This window comes from Danio aesculapii, chromosome 15 (assembly GCF_903798145.1).
Source record: "Danio aesculapii chromosome 15, fDanAes4.1, whole genome shotgun sequence".
NCBI lineage: Eukaryota > Metazoa > Chordata > Actinopteri > Cypriniformes > Danionidae > Danio > Danio aesculapii.
The window spans coordinates 5565044-5580095 of record NC_079449.1 but is presented as its reverse complement, the minus strand read 5'-3'; the positions used below and the strand labels follow the sequence as shown (position 1 = coordinate 5580095).

Here is a 15052-nt window from a genome sequence, read left to right as displayed (position 1 = left end):
AGTCAAATACAGTCTGACAATCAATATATATATATATATATATATATATATAAATAAAAAAAAATTTTTATGAAACCAAGGATTTTTTATTGCAAGTAGGATTCATTGTGAAATAGTTTTTTTTTTTTTTGCATTATGTAAAATTCTACAAAAAAAAAGTCAGACTGATGAAAAAGGCATTTGAGGACAGAAGTCTGCAAGCGTCTGCTAATCAGGATGTGAGCTCTAATCTATCAGAACCAGAACCAACATTCCAAGAACATTCCGAGATTGGACTCTGATTACAGACACACACCTCTTAATCCAAATTCCACTTAAACACTCAATCACTGGCCGGGTCGCGACAAGGACGTGTGTGTGTGTGTGTGTGTGTGTGTGTGTGCGTGTGTGTGTTTGATCTCTTACATGAACCACATCTTCATTAATCTGGAGTGTTAATTTACTTGAAGTCATGTTTATGGTTATTTTCTGTGATGAAGAGTGTCGATCCAGGACTGGATTTTGCATTTTGGAGTATAATACAGTGTTCAATATTGAATATACAGTAGAAAGTCTAAATTATTTGCCCTGAATTTTTTTTAACACTTTATTTTGATGGTCCAGTTGAGTATTAGTACTGTCTGCTTAATAGGTGCTGATCCTGCTCCTTCAACAGACATTTAACTGACTATAAGAAACTTTGCAATTACATGTTAACTTACACTAACCCTAACCTTAAAGGGCACCTATGGTAAAAAATCTACTTTTCAAGCTGTTTGGACAGACATATGTGCATGTATGGTGTATAGACCGTCATATTGGGGTGATATAAACACACCCAGTGCTTTTTTTTCAATTTAACAACATAAAAACAGTGGACCAATTTGAGCTGTTTTCAGATCGACCGCTACCTGACGTAGGAGAGCGGTCCCCCCGCCCACCAATATTGATTGACAGGCGCGTCATCATATCCTCAGTTTGTTGATTCACGTCCGCCATTTTCAGCGTGAGTCGAAGCGATATCACTAAAGGAACACGCTAGCTCTATTTTTAGATGAAAGGCTCATTGGGCTCAACACAAGATCAATATTCTCCACATTATCGCTCTAATCGGAATTATTGGTTGTATCTTTAGGTAGGTTTGCAAACATGAGTACGTCTCATTGAGTCTACCTTATACTTCAGCCGTTTGCATTTCTCGCGATCCCAAAAGCTCCCTGTGATCTTAACTAGCATGCGTTTTAGAATTCTAAACATCGGTTTCTATCAGGGTACACTCAAGTCGACGGCTGGGCGCCGCGGACCGCTGTAGAAACCTATGTTTAGAATTCAAAAATGCGTAGCGAGACGATTCGGGAGTGTCTGGTGTGCCGTGTCGCGGCTTCGAGCGGCGCATCCGGTGCCTCAGTCAAAGTTAATTCAGTGTGCGTGGTTATTAGTTTCTGTGTACAAGCTCGGCACTTGAAACTAGCACACAGTTGGCTGTAAAACTGTACAAAGACACAAATGATTTTGCACTCTCTGCTTGGTCTGTGTCAGAGTCGTACATGTACGACTGAATGGTGATCCTCTCACTCAAGCTCCTTCTCGCAGTCTGCCTGTCAGACTCTGTTGCAAACACAGAGCGGGTGAGTTCATGCCCCGCCCCCTTGTTACATTGGGCGGGAAGCCGAAACTAATTTACATGTGAAGCAACACACCCATAAATCAGCGAACTGTGGACACGCCCCCAACATGACACTTTTTAACACATTATAATAAAAAATCTGAATTGTGTTTTAAACTGAACCTAAACTGGCACACTCAGAACCATAATATTAATATTAAATCATAAAAAAGAGGTAAACTATGTTCCCTTTAACTCTAACCCTAACCTAACCGTCTACTTATAATCTAATGAGAATTAGTTGCAATGTAGATGCAATGTAACTTAAATTCAACAAACGGACCATCAAAATAAAGTGTGACCTTATTTTTCATTATTTATTTATTAAAGCAAAGAAATTTTCATAGTATTTCCTATAATATTTTTTCTTCTGGAGAAAGTCTTATAAACATAAAAGCAGTTTTTAATTGTTTTAAAACCATTTCAAAGGGCACCTATGATGAAAATCATCTTTTGTAAGTTTATGGACAGGACTGTGTGTAGGTATAGTGTGTCCACAGTCATATTGCGGTGATAAAAAACACAATAAGACTTATTTAGGAAATTTCCTGACATTGAAATATTCAAATCCCTCTGATTTTGAGGCTCACAGCAACGTGATGTAGGAGTGCGGTTGATTGATCGCAAATTGACTGACAGGCACATATTAACATGTCTCCATAGTAATGCGCATAATCATATAAACAAGACAGGACGTGCACAAAGCAACCAGGATTAAACAATCTGGGGTGCGTTTCCCAAACAACGACGAAACTCACAGCTGAACTATCATAGTACGATGCATAATTTTGGAAAAGATTGATGTAGTGACGAGTGTTTCCCAAAACCCGTAGTTTCTCCGTCGCAGATCTATCGTTTGAACCACGTTAGTTATAACCATAGACTGTAAAATATATGGACGTAGCATCCGTGACGTCACCCATAGGTTTCTGAACACTGCAAAAGAAGCTACAAGTAGGCGCGGCCAACCGTCGCCATTTTGTTCGCGTGACATCGCACCCACGGCGGGATACCAAACAAGGGCAAAGAGGCGGAGAGTGGGCGGAGCTACAGACACCTGCTGGCACTTTGCTTAGACCTAGCAGACAGACTTTACTTTAGGAGAAACGCTTGATACTTTATTACCTGCGACTCGTTTGTGTTCTGACCACATGTGCTTGGCTGTGCACTATATCAATAAAGTGTTTAGACTTTTAAAAACACTGTAGTAACACATTGAGCCACTAAGCATTGTACTTATGACGTTTTTCTACAGAAGGAAAACGTGAATTACTTCCAAACACTTCAGATATAGTGTGTGTTAGTAAATGCAAGCATAACACTATGATAATGCTTCAGATGACTGTTCTAGAGCCTACAGCTAATCAATCTGTCAGATTCTGGAGTGCTTTACGGGTCTAAAGAAAAATATTAATGATAAATGATCTTAAATAAAACAAATACATTTATAAAGATGGTATACAAGTATATAACTTTACTCACATGGGAAACGGAGGCCACGTGAATGGTTTGTGAGCACAATTAAGTGCACACAGCATCCAATATCATCTGATAATTGTAAGAAATAAGTCCAAAAGCCAGCCGACTGTGTAAAGCCACATAAAACAAAACAAAAATACGATGAATATACCGAGATCAGTGGCTAATCTGCCGGATTCAGCTGAGGTGAAGTGACGGCGACCAGCGAGACCTAGCTGTCACTCAAGTGGCCACGCCCTTAATTATGCAAACTTAATATAACCTAAAATAAAGGAAACCGATGAGTTATAAAAAAATTCACCCCCCTCACAGTTGTCATGGAGGGTAATAATAGCTATATGAACCAAAATCGTTCTTTGTACCAGGCTGTAAACACCTTTTTTTCTGCTGTAAAGTTGGCCATTCTAACAGTCGGCTCAATTGAAATTTGCTCTATTATGGAGCCAGGACTAGCGGAACTTTGATGAATTGCAGTTTCAGTTACTTCCGTATTGGCCTCCCGATGGAGAGCGGAAGGTTGCCGCTTGGTTATAACGTAAAACACCCATAATGACGCTCTAAACGGGGTGGAGTAACAACTTCGTTGAGAAGAACTCCATAATTCTGTTTCTGATTCTGATTCTGATTGTGCAAATGATATTGTTTTACATGCACACGCATTTTACAAAAAATACTATATTAGTTTTGGTAAAAACATGCACTCGTTTTCCATATTAATTGAAATATTTGTAAATGGCACATATAGGACCTGTGTTTTCTTGCCAAATATTATCGAAAACATTATATATTCTATTCTAAATTAACATAAAATCACTTACAAAAGCTAACAGGTATTCTAATATCATATATAAATCATAGAAATAAATAAGAATGAGGCGATTCATTTGAAAAATTTAGTTTAGTATTTATTTTTTATTAGAAAACGAAAAAAATCCTACTTTAATAATAATATTAATAATATTAATGATGATGATGATGACTATTATTATTATTAAGTAGGATATTGTTTATTTATATTTTAAGTCTACTTTTACAATTAGACACATGCAAACCACTGCAGAAATGTTCTAACCAGCAGGCCCATGTCATATACAGTACAGATACTTAATAAATAACCTACTATAAATTAAGCATTAACGTATGCTTTGTCTTTTGCATTCACAAGCTTTGGAGGCGTAACATAATTTTTGCTTTTAAACCATAGGTTACCTATAGCTTTCATCATGAGCCACGGCTGCGTTCAAAATGACATCAATGTTTTCAAAGTGCACTGCGAAGGGAGCACAATTGTAAACATGAAGATAGCTAAAACTGAACTGTAAAAATGCTTTGAAAGCAAATTACACCTAGAAGAGATGACCTTAAAGCTTTTTTATCATTCCAAGTTTAAATGTTAGAATGTTCTAAATGAATAGGGCATAGGGGGGATACGTGTGAATAGAACGCAGCCAGGAACTATGTTTCTAACTACAGCTCCAGACGTGTAGTTGCATGCGGACAAGTTTGCGGTGCAGTTTGCGAATGTTCGTTAGAGCGACGGATTTGGGAAACACTAAATAAACGAACTATGTTTGTAACGACGGAACTTGCGACCTTAGTTGGCTAACGATGGTTTTCAGAAACATATCCCTGTTTGGCTCGCTGTGATCATCAATCATCATCAAATGTGATCAAGAAAGAGGTTTACAAGTTTAAAACGTTTTAAAACAGTGCATGTGTGTAACGAATCAAAGAGATTTTACTGTCTTCATCAGCACAGGCGCATGTCAGTACTATTATAAAAGAAGACTCCTCAATCCCGGTTTGTGGACGTTAAATCAGGTTTATTTTGTAAAATAATATAACAGATATCCATACATGAGTGGATATTAACGTGTATCACATTTGCCGTGCAAAAACAGTGTAAAGTTAAACACGCACCGGGTGTGTGTGTCTGTGTGTGCGCAAGCTTTTGTAACAACATTGTGTGTGACTCAACGTTGCAGAAAGGCTTGAATTAACTCCACAACAAGTACATCAAATAATCATTGGGAAAGTTCTTACTGTAGTATTTTTCACAAATGTTACATGAGATCTGATTCCTTCATGTCCGTCACTGTGCTGTTTATCTGACGCAGCCAAGGCGGAGATTGAGGCACACTCTGACAGGCACGTGGGAACGGTGGGTGGGGACAACCAGCATTAAAGGCACAGGCACCAAAAACAGCTACAAAGTGCTCAGAGCAGAAAATCCCAATATTCTAAAAGGTCTAATAAATAATCTGATGGGTGTTTTGAGCTGAAACTTTACAGACACGTTCTGGAGACACAAAAGACTTATCTTAAATCTGGAAAAAGAGGTAAAATAGGTGCCCTTTAAAGTCAATATTATTAATCCCCTTGAGCATTTTTATATTGTCTACAGTGTGTGTGTATGAATGTGAGAATGTATGGGTGTTTCCCAGTACTTGGTTTCAGGTAAGAGCGTCCATTGTGTAAAACATATGCTGGAATAGTTGGCGGTTCATTCTGCTGTGGTGACCTCTTATATATAAGGGACTAAGCTGAAGGAAAATGAATGAATGAATTTAAAAAAACACACAAAATCAAGTATTTTAAAATATGTAAAAATGCAGATTGCTTCCTATGATGGTTGGGTTTAGGGGTTAAGAATATACAGTCTGTACAGTTTAACAGCATTACATCTATGGGAAGGACCCATAAAGATAGCAGTATAAATGTGTGTGTGTGTATGAGAGAGATAAGGGGCTGTTTATTGTCAGGATCTCTTGAGTCAGATTACCAATAAACCGCTGAGCTTCAGAACAGCAGGAGCTTTTAGAGCTGAAGAAGATTGAGTTACAGAGAGAAACTGAATGAAAGAGCTGGAGAGAAGCGCTTCTGGAGCAAACACACATATTCATGAGCTGATATTATTTTGGACTGGTTCTTTAAGTTAAAGGGGTGGTCCACTGCGATATCATATGTTAAACTTTAGTTGATGTGTAATGTAGCTGTCTGAACATAAACAACATTTAGATGCTCAAAGTTCAATGCAAAGGGAGGCATTGGATTTTATAGAGTTAGCTTAGACAAGCCTACAGCGAACAAAGTTTGGGGACTACAAAAAAATACATCCAGGCATGCGAGATCACAAACGCTTCAGGTTACACGCATACACCCTGCGCAGCAACAGGGCGTGGCCGGAGGCGCTGTAATGTTATAGAAGAGAAAGCTAAAATGGCGTCCAAACGCTACTATTTCCACAGTTTACTATTTACTATTTTTCTGTATTTGGGCTTCCAAAGGACACGACACAAAGAGAGATGTGCTTACAATTTAATTTTAATTATGTTCAGAGAATTATAAAAAATATATAGATAGCATTTGACAAAGGACAGCTTCCAGAATCTCAGTGTTGGATTTGGCTAAAAACTCCTCAAAGAAGGAGCTGCTCCAACCATAATAGATGAAGCTGTGGATTGTGAGCCACAACCTGCTAGTATTTTTATTTGTTAAAATTGATCTATTACATGCACAGTTTTTAGCATTAGCAGTGTGTTGTAGCGAGGACAAAAACAAGGATGTAAACAATGGGTAATGCTGTTTGGCACCGTTAACAATTTAGCTACAAATTCATATTTATCAGTCAAAGCGCTGTAAACACCCACAATCTTCATCAGCGCTGCAGTGTCTCTCTATGCGGCTGCTTTCCCTGCGTTCTACATCTCAAATAACAAACTCGCAAACGATATGTGAACGTTTCATATTACTTACACATGCTTATTCTGAATATATGTGAAAGACACTTGTCAGATTTTATTTTAGAGCAATAGGGCTGCACGACTAATCATATTATTATCACAATAATGATATTTGTGGCCTACGATCAATAATTAAATAGCCGCGATTTTACAGTATAAACACCAAGCTATTATTTAAATGGAGTTGACTGTCCCGCATCACAAGCATGATGTGATTGTGTCTAGATTGCAGGTTCATTTTTATCAATCTGATGCAACTTTTATCATTTACAAGAAAGAAAATGTTATTAAAAGTTTCAGATCAATTAAACTCAATTTATAAAAAGATTAGCCTATTTCATGCAAAAAACAATGAAATAGATAACTAATATCCTTTATTTCCGATTAGACCATGAACCTTATACTGTTTTACAGTTTTAATATGCATATATGCTTTTTTTTTATAAATATTTTAGCACATCAAAAGTGATTAAATTACCCGTCTTATGATTAAAAACTTCATACAACAGCTAAGAATATGAATGACGGAGTGTAAAGTCGTCTCTCCTGCGCTTCAGCAGCGCGTCCTGCTGATTATGAATGAGGAGGCGAAGAGAATGCGCTGTTTAGTTTCACCTCAAGATATTTAAGGTGAACTGCTCAGCACACTCAAAACGTTTAACTAAAATGCACAACTCTTGTTGGTTGCACCCCGGATGCACAATGAACCCACCATGCCATTCTTTTAATTCAATGTTTGTGAAGTATGTGAACCAACCACAGACGCTTTGACACTCTGCTTTAGAACTTTACATTTGTTCCAATAATTACACTTAGCTTTGCCATCATTCTTCACCACATGTAGACACACTTTTGAGCACATCTTGTGGTCCATCTATAAACAAAAGTTTAGATTATTATTGAAGGTGCTCTTCAGCTGTGAAGTTCCTGGCAGAGTAGTGAGTGAAAAAAATGTGCATGCAGAAATTAGACATGAGGAAGTATCACGACCCGGATATGATACTGGTTATTTAATTGAAATTTTTTCATCCGGGCTGTGGTACACTGGACCAGCTCTATACCCTCACCAGGGTGCTTGAGGTTTCATGGGAGTACGCCCAACCATTTCATGTGTTTTGTGGACTTGGAGAAGACATTCGACCGTGTCCATCATGGCATTCTGTGGAGGGTGCTCGGGGAGTATGGGGTCAGATGCGCTCTGTTAAGGGCTGTCTCGTCCCTGTATGAACAGAGTAGGAGTCTGGTTTGCATTGCCAGAATGTGGGATGTGGGACTCTGGCAGGGCTGCCCCTTGTCACCAATTCTGTTCAGAATTTTTATGGACAGAATTTCAAGGTGCAGCCTTGGGCTGGAGGGGGTTCGGTTCGGGGACCACAGGATTTCATATCTGTTATTCGCAGACGATGTTGTTCTGTTGGCTTCATCGAACATGGACCTTCAGCCGAGTGTGACGCGGCTGGGATGAGAATCAGCACCTACAAGTCCAAGGCCATGGTGCTCCACCGGAAAAAGGTGTTTTGCCATCTCCAGGTTGGAGGAAAGTCCTTACCCCAGGTGTAGTTCAAGTATCTTGGGGTTTTGTTCACGAGTGAGGGAAGGATGGAGCGTAATATTGACAGGTGGATTGGTGCAGTGGCAGCAGTAATGCGGGCGATGTACCGGTCCGTTGTGGTGAAGAAGGAGCTGAGGCGAAAGGCAAAGCTCTCGATTTACTGGTCAATCTACGTTCCTACTCTCACCTCTGGTCATGAGCTTTAGGTCATGACTGAATGGACAAGATCTCGGATACAAGCAGCCCAAATGAGTTTCCTTCACAACGGCTGCTATAGATATGAAGTGACGTGCGTCTGTTCAGTACAGCACGAGCTGCAGTTGAAGGCCCGAGTATTAACCCGCATTTATCTTCAGGAGGTTGCTTTAACTAACTCTTATTAGTTGTTTTGGAACCGACATACGGTAAGCAGGTTTTGGGTTAATCAACTGAGACTTCAGGGTTTAGCACATGATAAGTTGACCCAGCTTTCTGGAATACCCCCCAGCTGATCTTCACGGCTTTAAAACGCTCCAGTGTTTGTTTCTGTGGTTACACTCAGTAAACAGCGGTGAGTTCGGTGAACTGATGACCTTCACGGCCAATCACAGTCATTTCTATTGAGCAATGGCTAATCAGCTGTGTTTAAGAACGAGCTCAACAGCGCTCAAATGTTCGCGGGAAATGAACGTTTTTAAAACTTCAGTACTGAATGGTACCGAATTCCAGTATCATGACAACACTATCACATTGTAGGAAATACAAGCTACACACACACACACACACAGATTTTGGCTGGACTTTCGCCTTCAGTGCACATCATTTTATTTGAATTGTCATATTTGTGATGAACTAGTATTAACACACACCTCAAAGGCCCGGTTGTCCTCATTGTACTGCACTACATCCATGAAATTCCCAGCCAGAGACTCCAGAAGATACGCAGAATCCATCTTGGACTGGATCTGGAGTTTGGAGCACAGCCTGAGAGGAGACCGAGAGGAAAACGATCATGCTGACTGTTCATACACAGATCTGACATTTAGACAGCAAATCATTCGTGAAGAGAAACGTACACCATTATTCCACTCAGCCACGAGGCTCCGCCCACAAACCCACAGTGACATCATCATATCTGGCATCCAGGAAGGCCGAGCGGAAAAGGGAACAGTTTGTATATATGGGAAAAAGATTAGATCAACGTGTGTGCACGTGTGTGTATGTGTGTGTGTGTGTGAATCCAGTGTTGCCAACTTAGCAACTTTGTTGTTAGATTTAGCAACTTTTTACTACCCTAGCAACTTTTTTTTTTTTTTAAAGCACCTAGAAACGAATTTAGCGATTTTTAACATTCATTTGGCTACTTTTAGCAATTTTTAATAAGTGACTGAAAAAGAGCAGTGGCTGCAGGCTTTACTCAACACACACACACTCACACACACACAAATAGCACAGTCAAGTTAAACTGCTAGCTCGGATTGTTCATTTACTGATATTTGTTAATATCTATAATTGTTGGTAATTTAGGTAGCAATAAATTCCAATAGTGCTATCATTGTTGTCACTTTCACAAATGTGTTAATTTCACAAGTTGAAAAGAGTAAGTACACAAGCTGTGACTGTTTAAAAGAACGTAACTGTTCATTGTCAGTGTTATATTTAAAAATATAAGATTCTTATCAAAACGTGTTTGTATTTTACAAATAGTCAACTCTATTTTTCCCACAAATCTAAAATGGACATATTTCACATGTTTTCGCTGAGATGGCCAGTCAATTTGAGAAAACATTAATTATTTTGTATACTACATAAAGAAGTAGTTTTGATTAAGCAATGACGTCATCACACAAAGTAATATGTTAATAAGCACCTGTTTATTGTGCATCTGGATGTAATGTTTTAATATAATAGAATACACGGCGCCTCAGAGAGTAGAGACATGACAGGCTTTTTTTTTATTAATTTATTTATTTTTATTTATTAATTTTTTTTATTCATTTTTTTTATTTTTATTGCATAACCGTCAGGAACATCATACAACACAATACAAAAAATTTGACAAAAAACTCATACAACAAATGGTAAAAATAAGAAAATACAAAAAACAAACAAATATATAAAAATAAATTAAAGTACACAAAGTATAGTGTACGGCACTTCTACATCCAATGATTTTAAGAGTTGACAAATTGAAAAAAAGAATTGAAAAAAGTGTCATAATAATTGATACATATCTCAGATTTTTTGCTTTTCAACAATTTCACAGTATAAATAAAGAAGTTAATCTTGATACAAAAAAACTGTTAATATGGGAGATGATTTAGCAAATTTCTGTTTGTGTATGTAAAACTTTGCCAATAAAATAAAGAGATTAACAACATATTCAAGGCATATGTTGGATTTGTTTTCATAATAAAAAATAATATCTTTTAATGTAAAATAATAACTAAGTTTCGTCCTTTTAAAAATACATTTGGCTAGATTTTTTTCAGAATTTCTTTACAATGTTGCATTCAAAAAACAAAAGACAAAGACTTTCTATATCCACATTGCAGAAACCACAGACTTAGGCTTGTCATATACTACGTGATGACGTCGCTGATATGCAAATTAGCGTGTGACGTCATCTGGCAACATTTACCTACTTCTCTGGCAAGTTTTAGCTACTTTTTATTGGAAATAGTTGGCAACACTGTGTGAATCACAGTGAGGGATGTTCAGATCACTTTTCACAGCCACAATGAAGATGGTTATGCTTATTTTAGGACCAAGGATTATATATCTGCAATCTATGCATAGAAATATGCATGTTTATACATTAAAGTTAAAATAAGATTTTTATTTTAAGGTGCAGTAGGTGATTGTCTTCAGAAACATGTTTTGTTGTGCTGGTTGAAAGTCTCTTCACATTCCAATAGTAATGATTAAAGTAAATGATCTGAATGTATTTATATGTGTTTTTATATTCTGGGTGAGGCATAAGACTAAAAATGCATCCAATTAAATATTGTCGGGTCAATAATTCCCATAATTCTGATAAGTAGCCCTTAGTGTCTGCCAACAAATGTTGATTTTAACAACGGTGCAGCATTTCACGCAGATCAGCTGATGCGCGAGCACACGAGAGAGAGAGAGTGAGTGACAGTGCTAAAAACAAATGCTGAATTAAAACTTTTCAAAATCCTGATTCAATATTGGAGATAGTTCTGCACGCTGGAGGAAAGATGACACCATGGCTGAAGTATTACTTTTAGACAGCTAATGTTATGTTTTAAAAGTCAGTCAAAGCTGATGTAGATAGTGTTGTTACGAATGGGTTATATGCACAGAAGTGTTGTTCAGCCACTATAATCTCTCGGCGAAAGACTGATGTGACTATTTTCAGTTTCATAAGGTCCTTTTACAGCATCAATAATGTAGATTTTTATTTAATTTAACAACAACACATCAGTAAATAGCGCTATTCCGCCTAGCCTGCTTTACTGAGCAGAAGATGGTCTCAAATTCACATTGGTTCATTTTTGAACAATGACAACCTGTGACGTGCTCCCTATATTGTTTACCACTACTCGGATATTCGCTCTGAAATAGCATGCAAGTATGGCTTAGTAATAAGTATAATTCCTGCACGCCGCCAGTTAAACTCTAACTATACGTTCACATTGAAAGCTGTGAGAGCGTCAAAGTAGCCGGAAGTCATTCATTTTCAATGAGAGCCGGCGGCGATGAGCGGCGAGGAGCAGCGCGGCGCGTCTTCGCCGGTGTGAGCTTCGAGGAGAGTTGAAATCAAGTCAGCTTTATGGTAATGAGCTATGACGCGGTTCGGCGGCAAGCAATCAGAATGAAGAAGTCCACCGCTTGAGAAGAGTTCAGAGAACACAGACCTGTGAACTTTGTTTCCGACCACAGTTGTTCTCAAGCGTTTGATTATTGCGGTCGCCGGTTTTTCAATTATTTACAATGTTTTCTTACAGGAAGATGCAATAAATACGTTTCTGATGTGCTTTAATGTTGTAACGTTGTATATTTATCTTTAAAAAGGCGGGAATCTCATGCGACAATACAAAACAGAATTGCTGCTTCAGGATATTTCAGACATATGGACACATATGGCTCGTTTCCACTGACTGGCACGGTACGGTTCGGTTTGGTACGGGTCACCTTTATCAAGCTTGCGTTTCCACTAACAAGGGTACCCTTTTGGTGGGCGTGGTGTCCGACAGAAAGTTTCAGTCGACGTCATTTTCGCTGGAGGAAATGTCTACAATAAAGCTGTACGGGTCATTCACATATTATATGAAAAGCACTTCTCACAAAACAGATGCTTTATACACATAAATACTTGTGTAGAAATGTTTATTACTAACTTTTCTATGAACATGAGTTGATTATAACTGCAGATCAATGACAGTGCAAAACAGCCTACTGTAATGTCTGTAATTATATTAAATAAATGAACATATATAAACACATACAGCCCCTTACAGTCTCCGATTTGTTATCAATTACAGAAGAACTACACACAGCAGACATTTCGTCTGTATTTAGGTTCAAAAACAACACAATATATAGCCCAGTGAAAACCTCTTATCTGTGTCTATAATCTTCAGCAGCACATGTAGTCTCTGTTAGAGAACAATTCCATCATTCTGAGTTCATATTAGTCCAAAAGGTGAAGATAATAAGTTAGTTAAACAAGGCATTTTGTTCATGTTTGCTGAAAATAATGTGCTCCTTTTTCCCGGCTTCTCCTTTGTTTTTTCACGCTTCACTCTCGCGTTTGTTAGTGTCTGACAGGATCGGGTTTCAAAAGCACGTCAATAATCAAGCGCAGGTTATTATCATCAGCTCAAGAAGTTTGTTATTTCAGATATCGACGCGCGGCGAGCGCAAGGAAGAAAGCGAAACCGCTCGCACTTCAGACTGCCTCGTAAAAAAACTACGGGGCACAGGGTAAATCTGCTCTACTCCATGGCTTTGTGGCTGTTTATCAAGACGACGACAAGGTTTGTTTGAGCCCGGGTCGACCATGGCTCGTTATTATATGTATTTATAATTCCGCTGTAATCTCTCGGCTGTGCGTGTATTTTAAATATGGCGGGTTTTTTGTTTTCGCGTTCAGCGTTCAGCTGCCTGTGTGGCTCCGCCTTTTGGATGCCCTTTCTCAAGTTTGGTACCCTTTTGAAAGGGTGCAGAAAAAGTGGTACAGTACGGTTCGGTTCGGTACGCTTTTTGACAGTGGAAACGGCCATAAAATCGTACCAAACCAAACCGAACCGAACCGTACCGTACCACTCAGTGGAAACGGGCCAATATTGGATAATTAAGTGGAGCAGAGCCATAAGGAATTTAAGAAGAGCGCAACATTTTCACGCTAGAAAGCATGTTTTATGTGGGAATGTAACTGATATGCTGCAAAGGCCCCTTAAAATACGAGATCAATGTGGCGAATTTTGACGCTCTCGCTGCTGGAGCTGAAGGCAGACAGCGACTTTGGACGCTCTCACCGCTTTCGATGTGTACGCACAGTAAGCATACAGTAGTGGCTTTAGGACAAACCGCGTGAGACCAGCGATCCTTGCACTGGTATATTTGTGGGAATAGCCAAAAATACATTGTATGGGTCAAAGTTATTCATTTTTATTTTATGACAAAAATCAATAGAATATTAAGTAAACATCATGTTTCATAAATATTCCTACTGTATCAAAACTACATTTTTGTTCAGTAATATGCATTGCTATTGGACAGCACAATGGCACAGCGGGTAGGCTGTCGCCTCACAGCAAGAAGGTCGTTGATTCGAGCTCAAGCTGGGTCAGTTGGCATTTCTGTGTGGAGTTTGCATGTTCTCCCCATGTTGGTGTGTGTTTCCTCTGGGTGCTCCGGTTTCCCCCACAGTCCAAACACATGCGCTATAGGTGAACCGGGTAAGCTAAATTGTCCGTAGTGTATGTGTGTATGTCCTGATCCTCCAGGTTGAGGGTTGAGTGTTGACTAACGACCCACTTCGTACAAAATTAGACATCACGAAACACCAATATGGTGTTGCTAAATACCAACTTAGATTTAAACGGCCCTGAAAGTAAATAATATGCATTGCTATGAATTTAATTTGAGCAACTTTAAAAGTGATTTTCTCAGTATATTTTAACCTTTACATTCCATATTTAAGAGGTACGGTGGTTCAGTGGTTAGCGCTGTCGCCTCACAGCAATAAGGTCACTGGTTCGAGCCTCGGCTGTGCCAGTTGGCATTTCTGTGTGGAGTTTGCATGTTCTCCCCATGTTGGTGTGGGTTTCCTCTAGGTGCTCCGATTTCCCCCACAGTCCGACCACATGTTCTATAGGTGAATTGGATGAAAAAATTGGCTATAGTGTATGAGTGTGTGTATGAATGTGAGTGTGTATGGATGTTTCGCAGTACTGGGTTGCGGCTAGAAAGGCATCCACTGCATAAAACATATGCTGGAATAGTTGGCGGTTCATTCCGCTGTAGTGACACCTGATAAATAAGGGACTAAGCTGAAGGAAAATGAATGAATGAATGAATTCCAGATCTTAAAATAGTTGTATCTCAGCCTAATATTGTCCAAATCCTAAACAATCTTTGAATAGTTTTGTGGTTCAGTGTCACATACCTAAATATTAAGCA

At 38.8% G+C, this 15052-nt stretch overlaps 1 protein-coding gene across 1 annotated transcript in view; it reads right to left on the bottom strand.

The window, feature by feature from the left end:
• The window catches only part of prss16 (serine protease 16), a 36051-nt gene that overhangs the window by 7038 nt on the left and 13961 nt on the right, over positions 1–15052 (bottom strand). The window contains exon 5 of the mRNA XM_056474446.1: positions 9268–9382. Within this exon, the coding sequence (XP_056330421.1) occupies positions 9268–9382 (115 nt within the window). The remainder of the gene's footprint in view (positions 1–9267; positions 9383–15052) is intronic.